Source organism: Mirounga angustirostris, unplaced genomic scaffold (assembly GCF_029215605.1).
Source record: "Mirounga angustirostris isolate CCGP_5_RB_7025 unplaced genomic scaffold, mMirAng1.0.hap1 SCAF_5, whole genome shotgun sequence".
Lineage (NCBI taxonomy): Eukaryota > Metazoa > Chordata > Mammalia > Carnivora > Phocidae > Mirounga > Mirounga angustirostris.
Genome location: NW_026991713.1, coordinates 64,235,244 through 64,253,675, shown reverse-complemented (window position 1 = coordinate 64,253,675; position 18,432 = coordinate 64,235,244). Strand labels below are relative to the sequence as shown.

Sequence of the window (18,432 nt, the reverse complement as noted above, 5' to 3'; positions counted from 1 at the left end):
AATAAAACAGAGGATCATAGGGGAAGAGAGGAAAAATAAAACAAGACAAAATCAGAGAGGGAGACAAACCGTAAGAGACTCTTAATCATAGGAAAAAAACTCAGGGTTGCTGGAGGGGAAAGGGTTGGAGGGATGGAGGAACTGGGTGATGGACATTAAAGAGGGGGGAAAAAGTGAATTTTACTCTATGTAAATTGTACCTTAATAAACCTGACTTAAAAAAAATTTTAAAAAAGAGTACTCTGAACAACTGTATGCCAATAAATTAGATAATCTAGATGAAATGGACTAATTCCTAGAAACACAAAACCTACCGAGAATAAACCATAAAGAAATAGAAAATCTGAACAGTAACTAGGAAGGAGACTGAATCAGTAATAAAATAATTTCCCAACAAAGAACAGCCCTGGACCTGATGGCTTCACTGGTGAATCTTTTTAAAACTTTTCCAGAAATTTGAAGAGGAGGCAACACCTCTCAACTCATTCTATGAGGCCAGCATTACCCTGATATCAAAGCCAGACAAAGACACTCATGTAAAAATTCTCAACAAAATACTAAACAAACTGGGACGCCTGGGTAGCTCAGTCGGTTAAGCATCTGTCTGCTTTGGCTCAGGTCATGATCCCAGGGTCCTGGGGTAGAGTCCCACATCAGGGCGGGGGGGCGGGGGACGGACTTGAGTTTGCTTCTCCCTCTGCCTACCTCTCCCCCTCCCTGTGCTCGCTCTCTCTCTGACAAATAAATAAATAAAATCTTAAAAAAAAGATACTAACAAACTGAATTTAGCAGCATATTAAAAGAATTACACACTATGACCAAGTAAGACTTACTCCTAGAACGCAAGAATGGTTCAACATACAAAAGTCATCCATGTGACATGCCACGTAAACACAATAAAGGAAAAAAAACACATGATCTTCCAGATACAGAAAAAGCATTTGACAAAATTCAACACCCTCTCTTGATAAAAACACCCAACAAACTAATAGAAGGAAACTACCTCAACATAATAAAAGCCATATATGAAACACTCAAAGCAAACATCACATTCAACAGTGAAAAACTGAAAGTGCTCTGCTATGATCTAGAACAAGGCAAGGATGCCCCTTTCAATTTTATTCAACAAAGTATTAGAAGTTCTCATCAGAACAAGTAGGCAAAAGAAAGCATTCAGAGACACCTGGGTGGCTCAGTCAGTTAAGCGTCTGACTCTTGATTTTGGCTCAGGTTATGATCTCAGGGTTGTGAAATGGAGCCCCATGTCAGGCTCAGTGCTGAGCATGGAGTCTGCCTAAGATTCGCTCTCTCCCTCTGCCCCTCCCCACTGACGTTCTCTCTCTCAAAAAAAAAAAGAAAGAACATTCAAATTGGCAAAAAAGTAAAATTATCTGTTTGCAGAGGATATAATTTTTTTAAAAAAGACTTTATTGATTTGACAGAGAGAGAGATAGCACGAGCAGGGGGAGGGTCAGGCAGAGGGAGAAGCAGACTCCCTACCGAGCAGGGAGCCCGATGAGGGACTCGATCCCAGGACGCTGGGATCATGACACCTGAGCCGAAGGCAGACGTTTAACCCTAAGGCAGATGATATAATCTTACATAGAAAACTCCACATACATAAAAATTATTATTAATAAATTCAGCAAAGTAGCAGGATACAAAGTCAACACATAAATTTCAGTTGCATTTCTATACATGAACAATCTGTAAAGGAAATTATGAAAACAATCCTATTTACAATAGTATCAAAACAAAACAAAACAAAAACCTTATGAATTAACTTAACCAGGGAGGTGAAAGACTTGTACGATTAAAACTGGAAAACACTGCTAAAAGAAATTAAGACTAAATGGGGGGCGCCTGGGTGGCTCAGTTGGTTAAGCGACTGCCTTCGGCTCAGGTCATGATCCCGGAGTCCCTGGATCGAGTCCCGCATCGGGCTCTCTGCTCGGCAGGGAGTCTGCTTCTCCCTCTGACCCTCCCCCCTCTCATGTGCTCTCTCTCATTCTCTCTCTCACAAATAAATAAATAAAATCTTTAAAAAAAAAGAAAAGAAATTAAGACTAAATGGAAAACTCATTCCATGTTCTGGATTCAAAGGCTTCATACTGTTAAAATGTGAACATTATGACCCTAAGCAACCTGAAAATTCAATGCAATCCCTATCAAAATCCCAGTATTTTTTGCAGAAATAGAAAAGGCCACCCTAAAACTTATATGAGATCTCAAGTGACCCCCAAATAGCTAAAATAATCTGGAAATGAAGAACAAAACTGGAGAATTCACACCTCCTGATTTCAAAACTTACTATAAAGCTACAGTAATCACTGTACAGTAATATAGTGTGATACTGGCATCAAGAGACATACAGATGAATGAAACAGAAGAGAAAGCCCAAAAATAAACCCTTGCATATATGGTCAAATGATTTTTGCCAAAGATGCCAAGACCAAGACGGGGAAAGGATAGTCTTTTTAATAAATGGTGCTGGGAGGGGCGCATGGGTGGCTCAGTCAGTTAAACATCTGCCTTCGGCTCAGGTCATGATCCCAGAGTCCTGGGATCGAGCCCCGCATCGGGCTCCCTGTTCCAAGGGAAGCCTGCTTCTCCCTCTCCCACTCCCCCTGCTTGTGTTCCCTCTCTCGCTGTCTCTCTCTCTGTCAAATAAATAAATAAAATCTTAAAAAATAAAAAAATAAAAATTAAATGGTGCTGGGAAAACTGGATATCCACATTCAAAAGAATGAAGTTGGACCCTTACCTAATACCACATACAAAATTAGCTCAAAATTGGATAAAGGACTCAAAGCAATAAAACTCTTAGAAGAAAACAGGACAAAGGCTTCACAACAGTGGATTTGGCAATTTCCTGGATATGACATCAATGGCACAGGTAACAAAAAAAAAAAAGGAACATTTAGACTTCAAAATTTTTTTATTTTTCTAATTAAAAAATTTAAAAACAACTTCAAAAAAATTAAAATTAAAAACAGAATTACCATATAATCCAGCAATTCCAATTCTGGGTATATAACCAAAAGAATAAAAATCAAGATCTTGAAGACATACTTGTACACCCATGTTCATGGCAGCATTATTCACAGTAGCTAAAATATGGAAGCAACTTAAGCATCCATCAACAGATGAATGGATAAGCAAACTGTGGTGGATACATACAAGGGAATATCACTCAGCCTTTAAAAAATTCTACAATATGCTACAACATGGATGAAGCTTGAGAACATTATGCTAAGTGAAATAAACCACAAAAAGACAAATACTGTATTATTCCATTTATATAAAGTACTTAAGAGTGGCCACATCACAAAGACAGAAAGCATAATTGTGACTGCCAGGGGCTGGGGGGAAGGGAGAATGGGGAATTATTTAATGAGTATAAAGTTTCAGTTTCAAAAAATGAAATGAATTATGGAGACGAATGGTAATGATGGTTGCACAACAATCTGAATATACTTAATACTCCTGAACCGTACATTTAAAAATGGTTAAGATGGTAACTTTTATGCTATACGCATTTTACCACAATTAAAAAAAAAAAAAAAAAAAAAAGGAAATCCTGCCATTTGCCACATGAATGAACCTGGAAGGCCTTTTGCTGTGAAATAAGCCAGACACAGAAAGACAAAATATGATCTCACTTATGTGAGGAATCTAAGATTTAAACTCATATAGACAGAGTAAAATAGTGGCCTGGGGGTAGGGGGAAACAAGGATGTATTAGTCAAAAGGTACAAAGTCAGTTATATAAGACAAGTCCTAGAAACCTACTGTACAACATAATACCTGTAAGTAACTGTATACTCAAAAATTTGCTAAAAGGGTAATCTTACATTAAGTGTTCTATCACATCCCCCAAAAAGTTACAGCAATCTATACCAATGCTACAAGCCAATTAAAAAAATTAATTTGTGCATATCTAAAATTCATTCATTAACGTCTATGCCTTATGACTGCTTATGACAGCAGTTACTCCAAAAGCAAATTCCAGAAATTTTGGTGAGGTGTCATATGATCACAGTGATCACCTATGTGCTCTCCAGCCTCCTGTGAATCCTAGGCAAACTCATTTTCTACAATTCACTAAACTCAGGAGAATGAAATTAATTTTATCAATCTGGATTTCTGAGAATGCAGGGAACGTTTTTATTTATTTTTTTTAAGATTTTATTTATTTAGGGGCACCTGGGTGGCTCAGTCCTTAAGCGTCTGCCTTCAGCTCAGGTCATGATCTCAGGGTCCTGGGATCGAGTCCCTCATCGGTCTCCCTGTTTGGCAGGAAAGACTGCTTCTCCCTCTCCCGCTCCCCCTGCTTGTGTTCCCTCTCTCGCCGTGTCTCTCTCTGTCAAATAAATAAAAATCTTAAAAAAAAAAAAAATTTATTTGAGAGAAAGAGAGATAGTGCGAGAGAGCACAAGGAAGAGGGAGAAGTAGGCTCCCCGCTGAGCAGGGAGCTCGATACCAGGACCCTGGGATCATGACCTGAGCCAAAGGCAGATGCTTAACCGACTGAGCCACCCAGGCACCCCTGCAAGGAACGTGTTTAAATGAACTTTCTATCTAATGCCAAGGGAAAAAAGAATGATTCCATTATATAAATAAGACTTTGAAAAATATCTGAAATACAACTTTAGGGGGCGCCTGGGTGGCTTAGTCGTTAAGCATCTGCCTTCGGCTCAGGTCATGATCCCAGGCTCCTGGGATCGAGCCCTGCATTGGGCTCCCTGCTCCACGGGAAGCCTGCTTCTCCCCCTCCTACTCCCCCTGCTTGTGTTCCTTCTCTCGCTGAGTCTCTCTGTCAAATAACTAAAATCTAAAAAAAAAAAGAAATAAAACTTTAGCCTGCAATCTACATAAAAACAAAATTTAAAATCCATTTAAAAAGCAAATAATGTCAACGCAGAATAATACCAGCTCTAACCTTGTAACTCTATCTTTCCTCTACCAGAACCCAACACTTTATGACTCAGAGTAGCCACATTTTTTCCCTAACAGTCTCCACACAGAAAACACTCAATCAATGTTGCCGACTGACTATATCACAAGAGTTGCACAACACAAAACAAATCCTGCTATCACCTATCACGACTGACTTCTGGGCCAGTATCTAAGTTATGAAGTTGAAGTCATGATTATTACGTAACTAAGAAAAGGGTAATTCCAAACCTGGGGTACATAACCAATTCTGGTATATTCACTGTGCAGTCAAAAGAAAAAAAACTGGTTTTGTACCACAAGCTGACAGCAATAATTCTTACCCTCCAATTCCGAATTCGTTTGAGCCTGTTAGGGGTTTTCTCCAGAATCTGTAGAAATTCATGTGTCAGTTCTACAAATGAAATAGAACATTTAAGAAAAACTCAGAGAAGCAGAAGTAAAAAAACAAGAATAACCTCAACTAACTATTTTCATCTGAATCAAGTCACTTTGGGCCAGATATGTGACAGATCAAGAGCAAGTGCTTTTCAAGGTCCCTTACTCTAAAACTTACCATCTAAAAGTTCCAAGGTCACAGTGGCGTCAACATACTCCCACCAGTGCTTCCCATCAGTTGAGACTGGGATCTCCCAGTTGGACCACTTGCAAGCCAGATGAATGCAGACACAGGCCACCACAGGAGGTGTGTACTGCAGACTAAATGTGGTCAAATGCAAGCTGACATCAGAGGGAAGGAAACAAGAGAGTGTCATGAGCTCTCAATTCTGAACCCAAAGTTAAAACTCTCCATTATTTAAAAAGAAAAAAAAATTTAAAAACACTGGAGAGTAAGAAGGGTAAGAAATATCCAGTGCTCTGATCCAGCACTCAACATGATTTTCCATTAACCCACCTGCTCAGGTAACATTTTTGAATTTTTTGGCTATACATCATTCAATCCCACACACTGACAAAAGACCAGGACCAAAACCAAAGAGATAGGGTACTCAGTTTTTAAAAATAAGGATCTATTATCCTGAGAGCAGCTTAGAACTCAAGGAAAATTATAAGATTTTTAGTTATGTGTAATCCCTAAATCAAATACTTAAAACCCTCTTAAAATTATCTTATCTCTTGCCAATCACAGGTCTGGTCTATTTAAAATAATGAATAGAGGGGTGATTGGGTGATGGACATTTAGGAGGGCACTTGATGTAATGAGCACTGGGTGTTGTATGCAACTGATAAGCACCAAACTCTACCCCTGAAACTAATATTATAATATATGTTAACTAAGTTAAATTTAAATTAAAAAAATAAAAATATACTAAACTAAAATAATGAATAGACAATCACTCTCTCAATTGTGAATATGCTTAACTGATGGTTTACTTCAAAAATTTCTCCTATCAGGCTATAAAAATGAAACGACAGTCAATAGGAGTATCTTTGATTTCCATGAACAATCAACTGGAGATGAGACTGATCAAGTAATTTGGTAATACAAATTATGTATTAATTTTTGTTTTAAAAAGAGAAGAAGAAAGACAAAAACATTATAACTCTTTACACATATACATGCACATTTATCTGGCAATGGGGGAAGAAAAATAAGTCTTTTAAATACCATAATTATTGGGACACCTGGGTGGCTTGGTTGATTAAGCATATCTGACTTCGGCTCAGGTCATGATCTCAGAGTCCCAGGATGGAGCCCGGTGTCAGGCTTCCCCACTCAGCAGGGAATCTGTTTGTCCCTCTCCCTCCGCCCCTCCCCCGGCTCATGCGCGCTCAGTCACACACATGCACACTCTCTCTCTAATATCAACCTGAAGTTTACCTAAACTTACAGAACTATGCTCTTGGATTATTTTTTTAATTATTTTTTTTAGATTTTATCTTTAAGTAATCTCTACACCCAACGTGGGGCTTGAACTCAGCACCCTGAGATCAAGAGTTACATGCTCTCCCAACTGAGCAGCCAGGCACCCCTGCTCTTGGATATTTTAAAGCCAAGGAAGACATGCAGAATCAAGTATGCTTTCAAACCATCAGTACTACATAATTACATCATCTTAGCAAATTAAAAAGCACCATGGAAACTTAAGGTAAAATATGAAAACTGTACAGAAAAATCAACAGTTCCAGAGAATTGTCTATAATACACTGTATCAACAATCCAACCTGGGTCTTTGGGTTCTAGTTTACTAAGTGCTAGACCTGATATCTTTCCATATACCCCCCAAAAAGTGACAATTCCAACCCAAGTAAAGCCCTATCCCAAAAATAGAAGAGAAAAATATTAAAATATAAACCTGTTAGTTGCCATGAAGTAAGAAGTCTGTGCTAAGTCCTTGCTTGCTAAAAAAGAAAAGGGAGGGGAGGGAGAGGGAAAAAAGTTATTAGTTCCATTCATTCTCCATTATTTAGTGAGCATTTAATATTTCCAAGTAGAGAACATAATAACAAATAAGGCAGACTTGGTCCCTGACCACCTGATGTTTAACATTCTACAAAAGAAGACAAATCAGCAACTTTTAATTATAATAATTATGCTGCTTCCAGACCAAGGAACTCAAGCTTTACATTGCACACCAAGTATTTGAAATACTTGTTTAAAATGCAATTCCTGGACAACCTTCCTAGAGTGTGACTCAGTATGTTTGGAGAAGGACACATGCATTTTTAACAGGTAACCTAGAAATTCTGATGCAAGGGTTCACTGAAAAATACTGAACTAGAAGATGAACTAATTTGGAGGCAAGATCAGAACCCAGAATACCTTTGTATATTTGGGAAAAGTGATCTGTGCTTAAAAAAAATTTTTTTAATGGAGTAGCCTGTGATTCAGACCCCAAATCATCAAATAACATAAATTACTTGATATACCACAATGAAGGAAAAAAAAAAATCTCCCCTTCCCCAAAAAACTGCTCTGGGTAATAAAGTAAATTTTAATTTTCCTTAAAACTCAGTCTTTTCAATACCAGCATATATCCACCTTTGTTTAACCTTATCCTTGCTCAATGTAAACCTTCTAATGCTTTCTAACTATATCCTTAAACTGCTATTAGATACCTGTCACTTGACTTTATGAAATCTGCTCCAGGCTCTGACAAACATTGTCAAGAGGCTAATTCTAACTGAAGATCACCTAAAAACTTTAAGAACCCAGCAGAAAAATCCCAAGTTAGAAACACTCATTTTGATTTAAGCCAGGTAATCCTTTCAATTTAACTTCCAGCCAAAGCAGCTATGTTATATATTTGTCCACCATAAATAAAGCATAGCCATTAAATGGTAAAACAATTTAAGACAGCCATTTCAAGTTGGGATTCCTTACCTCGAACCAGTTGAGTGCACTTTACCACATGTGTATGTGGGTGATCAATTGTTAGTTCAAAGCCTAAAAAAAAAAAGTACTTTAGTTAAAAAGCTAAAGATACTGGAGTCATTTTATCCTTCTTTTATCTGAGTCATCATTAAAGGCCTCCCTCATTTTCCTCTCCCAAAATTACTGTTCAGAGGCTAAGAGGGTCACACAACACATATAGCACACTCTTCTCTAAGACGTATTATCTTCAAAGACAATCATATTTTGCACTAAATGATAAAGCTAATGCAGTCTCAAGACCCCTGAGGAACCAATAATCTCTAAACAGAAAATTATTCTCAATGGACAAATGATTCATGCAAATTAGATCTTATTGGCTTCCACATTAAAATATTAAAATTTATTCCACCAGAAAGATATCATTTTCCCCTAAAATACAGTTACTCTGAAGATAATTTAAAGTAAAAAGCTAATTAACAGAAATTAACTTCAGAGATAAGCTTTGAGTGCTCACTTTGGCAGCATATATGCTAAAAAAAAAAAAAAAGATAAGCCTTGAAGAATTGTGTGTACAGACATGAAATAAAATACAGGTGTACCAACACAACTCATACCCAGAGAAGAGAAAAACAGCCCAAGAAAAAAATCTTTATTTTCCAAATTTGCTAAGCTTTTAAAAGGTAGTATCTCTGATAAAAATAATCATCATCATCAGGGTTGCCCATCAACCGCTAGGGCTGAAATTTCTCCACCAAAACTCTGCTGTTCTAAACACTGATTAGAGGTGTGCCTGGGTGCTCAGTCCATTGAGCATCCAGCTCTTGGTTTCGGTTCAGGTCATGATCTCACAGGTTGTGAGATAGAGCCCAACGGAGCCCCGGGGTAGGGAGTGTGTTTGAAGATTCGCTCCCTCTGCGCCTCCCTCCACACAGCTGCACACATGTGCGCGCTTGTTCTCTCTCTCAAATAAATAAATCTAGGGGCGCCTGAGTGGCTCAGTCCATTAGGCGTATGCTATTCAGCTCAGGTTATGGATCCTGGAGTCCCACATCTGGCTGCCTGCTCAGCGGGGAGTCTGCTCCTACCTCTGCCTCTCACCCTGCTCGTGCTCTCTTTTTCGCTCTCTTTCTCAAACAAAATCTTTTAAATAAATCTAAAAAAAAAACTACATGACTTCTTTAAAAAAAAATAAACTATTACCAAATTGTTAAATTGTTAAAAATTGATCCTGTTATATAAATATAATGACAGACAAACAGATCATAAAAATCCATGAAAGGAAAAAAGTTCTTTAGTTTCTGCCATTATTTATCATGAAGTTAATAACTGACAAACTTCCAAAGCAAATCATGAATGTAGAATTAAAAAAACCCTGCTAACTACTATTCCAAAGGACGGCTATACCTGACTTCTCTCTATGGTGTAGGTCAGGGTTAAACCGCATTCCACAACTTCTATAATTAGCAAAAACCTTCACTAGAGATTTTCTTCTGCCTTCCTATTTTGCAAATTTTAAAATTTTATATTGCATACATTTCTTAATATTTTAAAGAAAAATAAATTTACCTAAAGTCTGCAGAATTATGCTTTCTAATATCACCAGATCTTGAACTTGTTGCAGGTAAGCCTGCAGGCGAGAAGACAGATAAATTATTCCCCAAAAAAGGCACAATATATAAAGTGTAAACAATTCTAACTCCTTCCAAGAAAACCAAAGCAACAAAAGGCAGGGATGAAGTTAAGAGGTAGCCTAGGAACTGAAATATAATCCTTCTCTATTAAGCATAAATTTTCCTCTTAAAAGAAGAAAAAAGTGACATATTGAGAAATCATACTTTATTCATAATTAGCTACCAAAAAGGCACCAGGGATTTGGTTCATTTTCAAGACTAACATTTTAGGTTTTAAAATGTGATGTAGACACAAAATAATTAAAAATACATACATCTTTTTTCAACATCATCAAAATACATTTGTAGACCCTACAGTACTGCAGGCAATCTCAAACATCTGACTCCTGACAACCGTCCCATCTGAGGTAATGCTAGATGTCTAAGAATTAGAAGAGTTCAAAGGAAAAGGGAATAAACAACAAAAATTTCTCTCAGATTCGTACCAGCCAATACTGTAGCCACTACCCCTACATGGCTACTGAGCATCTGAAATGTAGCTAGACTAAACTGAGATGTGCAATAGAATATACGCCAAATTGGGGGGCCTGGGTGGCTCAGTTGGTTAAGCGTCTGCCTTTGGCTCAGGTCGTGATCCCAGAGTCCTAGGATCAAGCCCCTTATCAGTGGAGTCTGCTTTTCCCTCTCCCTTTGCCCTTCCCCCACTCGTACTCACACACGCACACGCACTCTAATAAAATCTTTTTTTTTTTAAAGATTTTATTTATTTATCTGACAGAGACATAGTGAGAGAGGGAACACAAGCAGGGGGAGTGGAAGAGGGAGAAGCAGGCCTCCCATAGAGCAGGGAACCCGACATGGGGCTCGATCCCAGGACCCCGCGACCATGACCTGAGCCGAAGACAGATGCTTAATGACTGAGCCACCCAGGCGCCCCATAAATAAAATCTTAAAAAAAAAAAAAAGAATATATGCCAAATTTTGAAGACTTAATTTAAAAATAATAATGTAAATGACCTCATTAATAATGTTTTAATATTGATTTTACATTGAAATGACAATATTTGGGATTAAATAAAAGATATTAACAATAATATAAAATATTACAATTAATTTCACCTTTTTTTTGTTTTTTTAAAGATTTTATTTATTTATTTGAGAGAGACAGAGAGCACAAGAGAGTGAGCACGAGCGGGGGGAGGGGCAAAGAGAGAGGGAGAAGCAGGCTCCCCACTGAGCAGGGAGCCCGATGTGGGACTCCATTCCAGGACCAGGACCCCAGGATCACGACCTGAGCTGAAGGCAGACACTTAATGGACTGAGCCACCCAGGGGCCCCAATTTCACCTTCTTTTAAATGAAGATTTTATTTCTAATGAAGATTTTAAATGAAGTTCAGTGAAAAGTTAAAGTGTTTTATTTATACATGACTCCCTCTATATTTCTATTGGACAGCACTGGTCTAGAACTTTAGGAGAATGAGACTTGGGACAGGAGTTAGAGCTATATTGTAGTGAACTTTCCACCTAACTTTACGATCTTGAACTAAGTCCAATAAGGACTTAAACTGTGCTAGTACTCCTTTCCATATAGTGAATAAAATATTTTCTTCTAAGATTCCCCATCTCATGAGGGATAGAAACTCGGGTAAGAAATTATATAAATATACTTTAGAGAAAAAAAGTGAGAATTATTTTTTGTTTTACTTTGTTAAAACAAAATTTTGTTTCATTTGGTCAGTTCTACAGACCAATGACATTTACTAGTCTAAAACCTAAATAAAAATCCAGGGCAATAATAACTCTTTCAACAAGAGCTACTGCTGTAAGAGAAAACAAAGGGAAGTCAAGACACTATTATGTAAAACAACTCACATAATTAGAACTATTATCAAAATAAAGGGGTGCCTGCGTGGCTCAGTCAGTTAAGTGTCTGACTTGTGATATTAGCTCAGGTCATGATCTCAGGGTTGTGGGAATCCACATTTCACAGGGAGTCTGCTTGAGTTTCTCTCCTGCCCCTCCCTGCACCCTCTCTCCTCTCAAATAAATGAATCTATAAACAAACAAGCAAACAAATAAAATAAAAACAACCCCCTAAAAGAAACACTTTCTCCAATATAATGAAAACATGCAAATTTATTTACCTATCTGATAAAGGATGACTCATGCATCCATCGTAAGAGACTTAAATAATCTAGTAACAGAAATCCAGAGTTTAAACACTTAAAAATGTCAGACTTCAAAATTTCTCACAACTCATCACTCCCCAACAACCGACTTCTAAAGCCAGGACAGAGCTTCCCTTCTTTAAGAAAGTCAAGGAAGGATGGAAGGAAAAAAAGCTGTATGTACATGCATAAGATAGAGGTCTGACAGAATATATACTGAAATTATAATCAGCAGTATCCTGCTAGAAGGAAGGGGAGATGAGCTTTAACTTTTACTTCAAATGATTCTTAAATGTTTGGGTTCTTCTATAGCAAGCATATATAACTTTTGTAATTTCTTTAAAAGTTAAAAAAAAGGGGGCACCTGGGTGGCTCAGTTGGTTAAGCGACTGCCTTCGGCTCAGGTCATGATCCTGGAGTCCCAGAATCGAGTCCCGCATCGGGCTCCCTGCTCTGCAGGGAGTCTGCTTCTCCCTCTGACCCTCCCCCCTCTCATGCTCTCTCTCTCAAATAAATAAATAAAATCTTTAAAAAAAAAAAAGTTAAAAAAAAAAACGACAGGACTCATTTTTTTTTAAAGAGTCCGTAACAAAACTTTATTGGTAAGAATATTATTCATGGAGCGCCTGAGTGGCTCAGTCAGTTAAGCATCTAACTTCAGCTCAGGTCATGATCTCAGGGTCCTGGGATCGAGGTGAGTCTGCTTGTTCCTCTGCCCCACCCCAGCTTGTGGGCTCTCTTTTTCAAATAAGTAAAATCTTAAAAAAAAGAAAAGAAAATGGAGAATAAAACGGGAATGTATTTGCAATATAATAAGTAGAAAAGTCATACAAAATACATACATGTGTAGCTATTCATAGAAAAGAAGCTAGAAATAATGATTCACTTACATACCCGTGGTCCAAATTATATCTAGGTAATACATTTTCTTCTTAGTTTTTCTGTATTTTCCAATTTTACTATAATGAATACAGTTAAGTTTTGCCATAAAGTTTCTAATGTTTTTGTAAAGGAAAAACAAAAACTAAAAATTTAACAGCCCCCATTCAGACTTCAGTAAATCAAAATTACAAAACTAAGCTATCATCAAAATAAATAAAAACAGATATATGTAATTAATCCCCTACCTCACTCCTAGTATCAGGAAGTGATTCCTGCGGATGGAGACAAGCGTGTGCTACCTTGATGACGTGTTCCAATTTTTTTGGTTGCTCCTCTACTTTAGCCGCTAGAAATAATGCCGCTGGAGCCACAGACTGGATGGAGAGAAAATAAATCACATTTATTATTTATTCCTAGATCAAGGTAGATCTAAAAAACAACTAAGTCTCAAACCAAATTCCCTGCTTGCCTCAACTTCATCACTTCTCGTTAATGCCTTTTCTTCTCCTTAAAATGTCTTCCCCTCTCCTATCCGTTAATCTACATCCGCTCCCAAAAACCAATCCCTTAAAAACTCTCATGAAAAGCTATCTGTGTGAGAAACTACTAGATGTAAATAGTTGGCTTTCTATTTAAAATGAGGTTCTTGGAGCCCCTGGGTGGCTCAGTCATTAAGCGTCTGCCTTGGGCTCAGGTCATGATCCCAGCATCCTGGGATGGAGTCCTGCAACGGGCTCTCTGCTCAGCGGGAACTGCTTCTCCCTCTCCCACTCCCCCTGCTTGTGTTCCCTCTCTCACTGCATCTCTGTCAAATAAATAAAATCTTTAAAATAAAAAAATAAAATGAGGTTCTTTCTTAAGTTTATATCATAACCCTCTGTATACTTTTTTTTTTTAAATCCCAAGACGCTGGGATCATGACCTGAGCTGAAGGCAGACACTTAACGACTGAGCCACCCAGGTGCCCCTCTATATACTTTTTTTTAAAGGAGCAAATTGAAAGTAGATTAGTAGTTGCCAGGGGCTAGAAGAGGAAAATGGGAGTGACCACTAATGTATTAGAAGTTTCTTTCTAGGGCAATATAAATTTTGTGGAATCAGATCATGGTGATGGTTGCAGAACTTTATGAATATATTAAAAACCAGTGAATTGGGGCACCTAGATGGCTCAGTCAGTTAAGAGTCCGACTCTTGGTTTTGGCTCAGGTCATGATCTCAGGGTCATGGGATCGAGCCCCATGTCCGCCTCCATGCTCAGCAAGGAGTTGGCTTGATATTCTTTCCCCCTGCCTCTCTCTCCCCCTCTGCTCCTCCCCCTGCTCAAGTGCACTCTCTCTCTCTAAAATAAATAAATAAAATCTCTAAAAACAACAAAAACCCAGTGTACTGCACACTTTAAAAGGATAAATTTTATTGTATGTGAATTATCTCAAATATACTTATATATGGGGGGAGCACAAATCTTAGAAAAGGGAATTCAAAAAATAGTATTATATTCAAGACGTTATACAAAGGCACCCAGGGGAAAAAAAACTCAAGCCAACACACAAGTACACAACAAATTCAGTCACTAAACAATATAAGAGATTAGAGCAATATGACATAAATGTAGCCTGGTAATGATCTGGGAAATCCCAGGAAGAACTTCTATTGAATCTTAAGAATATTTCAATGAATCAAACATGGCAATGGCAAGAACCAGAAGTCAAAGAAATATAATAAATAATTTTATATAATTGAAATACCTATTTCACTTTACTGAGTAGAACAAACAAGCATTCTAATACTTATTCATATCCCTGCTGCTATATGCTATTTTGCTGGAAGAGATTTTTATCCACAAATCCAATTCATAGTAACAATTCTCTTCCTTCGTATTTGTTGCAGCTGTATGCAGCAAACTCCATATATATGCCTAGACCTTAGGATAAGCAAAGCAGAACCAGAGGAAGATGGGTATGAACAAAATGTGAGGAATCAGAGTAAGAAGCACACTAAATTGAGTAGGTGACATAGAGAATGGGATATGGAACACAAAAGATCTTTAGCAAGAGATTGACACTAAAGATTTTAGAGAAAAGTACGTAATTTAAGAAACATTTAGAAAGACATATCCGGGGGCACCTGGGTGGCTCAGTCGGTTGAGCATTGTCCTGGAGTCCCCATCAAGCCCCACGGGACTCTCCTCTTGGCGGGGAGTCTGCTATTCCCTCTGCCCCTCCCCCCACTCTGCTCTCGCACACACACTCGCTTGCTCTCTCTCTCAAATAAAATCTGGAAGGAAGGAAGGAAGGACAGACAAGATAAATCTGGTCCTAGGAAGGACTAAAAGGAGGAAAGAATGAAACGCATTAGAAGTTAACTTTAAAAAAGAAAAAAAATTCGCAATCCAGGCATTAAGAAATAAAGATAAGAGTAGGCATTAGCAGTAGAAAAATGGGGAAAAACCACAGGCATGATTTTAGAAAATTAATAGGGCTTCACTAAATCTATGTGTATGTATTTGCGTACAGAGAAAAAACAATTCTAAAATGTCAACAGGATTATCGCTGAGCAGTTAGCTACACGAATATCATCATTTCCTCCTTTATTCTGTTTATTTAAAAAAAAGATTTTATTTATTTGACAGAGAAAGAGATAGCAAGAGCAGGGACACAAGCAGGGCGAGTGGGAGAGGGAGAAGCAGGCTTCCCACTAAGCAGGGAGCCCGACACGGGGCTCGATCCCAGCACCCTGAGATCATGACCTGAGCCAAAGGCAGATGCTTAACCAACTGAGGCCACCCAGGCACCCCTCTCTGTCTTCTTTTAATTTTATGATGACTACATACAGAAAAAACAGTTAACACTAAAAATTAACAGGACTTCATAACTGATTGGAAAAAGCAGGACGGAAAAGAACTACTTAAGGACACAACTAAGATTTTTAGCCTACAACTTTGCCTTCAAGGAGCTAAAAATATATTCAAAAGGCACAAACTAAGGGACGCCTGGGTGGCTCAGTCGGTTGGGCATCTGCCTTCAGCTCGGGTGGTGGTCCCGGGGTCCTGGGGTCGGGCCCTGTGTCAGGCTCCCTGCTCGGCGGGAACCTGCTTCTCCCTCTCCTCCCGGCTTCTCTCGCGCGCTAGCTCGGTCACTATCTGTCTCTCTCTAATAGGTAAACAAAATCTTTAAAAAAAAAAAAAAAGGCACAAACTAAAATATGGTATACAAACAATGGCTAAGAAGGCAAGATAATAACTCATTAAGTGAAAGACTGGAAGAGATAAATTTCAGTCTCATTTTTGCACAGTCAACCATGTAAATACTCATTGCTCTTCATGGAATCACTTACCAAGCCAGTTTACCAAAGCATTTTCCTATCAAAGGCAATTTCTAAGAGGAATTCTTACACCAGATAAGAATATAAGATTTTCTCCATTTTAAAAGAATAAAAATGGGGCGCTTGGGTGGCTCAGTTAGGCATCTGCCTTCAGCTCGGGTCATGATCCTGGGATCCTGGGATCGAGCCCCGCATCAGGCTCCCTGCTCGGCAGGAAGCCTGTTTCTCCCTCTCCCACTCCCCCTGCTTGTGTTCCTGCTCCCACTCTCTCTGTCTCTCTGTCAAATAAATAAATAAATAAATCCTTAAAAATAAATAAATGAATGAATGAATGAATGAATGAATAAAAATGCCACCGGTATTTATTTGTTATGTACAGGCACTTTGTAAATTAATTAATTTAAATATTAACTACTGGGGCGCCTGGGTGGCTCAGCTGATTAAGTGTCCAACTCTTGATTTCAGCTCAGGTCATCTCAGGATCATGGGATCAAGCCCCGAGCTGGGCTCCTGGGCTCCACACTCAATGGGGAATCTGCTTGAGATTCTCTCTCCCTCTCCCTCTGCCCCTCCCCTGCTCATACTCTAATAAATAAATAAATAAATAAATAAATCTTATTAACTACTCTAGAAGATAGGCACTAATACTGACTCCAAAGAGATGAGAAAACTGACGCCTATGGTAACTTACCCGAAGCTATGTAACTAGTAAGTGCAAAAAATCCAAACCTAAACATATCTGACTCCAAAGCCCATTCTCTTAACCACTAAGCTTGACCCCTTAAGGATAAGCTAACCAGAATACACCCAAAACAAATCTGTTAGGACTACAATATAACACCCAATTTTGTAATATATGAAATATTACATAAACACACCAAATTGCTCACCATTAATTTTACACTTCCTCATTTGAAAATATTTAAGACAGAATATTTAGAAATGCAATTCATTAGGTTAAATTTCTTCTCAAAAAGAGTAATACAATGCCAAAAATTAAATGAAAATTAATCATTTAATCATGTCCACTAAAGAAATAAAATTTCCATTGAAAGACAAGTTCTCCATCTTCCAGGGTGTTGGAAATATACTTTATCTTGATCTGAGTGGTGGTTACATATACATACAATAATAATAATAATAATGCAAAAAGTAATCAAGTTGCACACTTCAGATTTTTGTGCTTTACTGTTAAACCTCAATAAAAATTTTTTAAAAAAATTTTTTTAAAGGCAAGCGTTCTAGCTCCAAAACACTATGAACAAAGAAATAGAACAAAATGAGAAAAGTATTCACAATACATGAAATACAGCTCTAATACATGAGAGCTCGTATAAATAAGAAAATCAGAATAAAAGAGGAGCAAAGAGAATCAAGAGTCAATTTTTAAGTCAATTCTTCAATTTCATGAGAACAATGACCTAATAGGTAGATATAAGAAGCTCAACTTCATTAACTGAAAAAAATGTAAATTAAGAAAATAATTTAGGATGCCCTCTATCTTGTTCACCATTGTATCCCAAGTGCTCAACAAGTAGTTAAAACTTAGTATTTCCTGGGGTGCCTGGGTGGGTCAGTTGTTAAGCGTCTGCCTTCAGCTTGGGTCATGATCCCAGGGTCCTGGGATCAAGCCCCCTCATCGGGCTCCTGCTCAGCTGGGAGCCTGCTTCTCCCTCTCCCACTCCCCCTGCTTGTGTTCCTGCTCTTGCTATCTCTGTCTCTGTCAAATAAATAAATAAAACCTAAAAAAAAAAAAACCTTAGTATTTCCTGATGTAATAAATATTTGTGAGGATGCAGAGAAAAGGACCTTCTCTTACAGTGCTGGAAACAATGTATACTGATATAATCTTTCAGTAAGGCAAATTGACACAACGTATACTGATAAAATATTTCAGTAGGGCAAACTGACACAACAAAACAATGTATACTGATATAATCTTTGAGTAGGGCAAACTGACACAACAAAAATTTTTTAAATGCAGCCCTGTGGACACAGTAATTTTACCTATAGGAATTTATATCAGAACAGTCATGTGAGTCATATACTATATGTACCATTATTTATAATTACTAAACTAGAAACAACCCAAATATCCACCAATAGGGAGGTGAAATAAATTATGGAACTACACGAAGAAATACTATGTGGCCATTT

General features: G+C 37.9%; 1 protein-coding gene across 2 annotated transcripts in view; it reads right to left on the bottom strand.

The window, feature by feature from the left end:
• The window catches only part of CCNT1 (cyclin T1), a 36,158-nt gene that overhangs the window by 12,936 nt on the left and 4,790 nt on the right, over window positions 1-18,432 (bottom strand). Inside the window, exons 3-8 of one of the 2 annotated variants that reach the window (XM_045873522.3) lie at window positions 13,200-13,328; window positions 9,839-9,899; window positions 8,282-8,344; window positions 7,254-7,299; window positions 5,513-5,676; window positions 5,280-5,350 (exon numbers count right to left, since the gene is read on the bottom strand). In XM_045873522.3, coding sequence (XP_045729478.1) covers window positions 5,280-5,350; window positions 5,513-5,676; window positions 7,254-7,299; window positions 8,282-8,344; window positions 9,839-9,899; window positions 13,200-13,328 — 534 coding nt within the window. The remainder of the gene's footprint in view (window positions 1-5,279; window positions 5,351-5,512; window positions 5,677-7,253; window positions 7,300-8,281; window positions 8,345-9,838; window positions 9,900-13,199; window positions 13,329-18,432) is intronic. The other variant, XM_045873523.3, reaches the window with a different exon arrangement.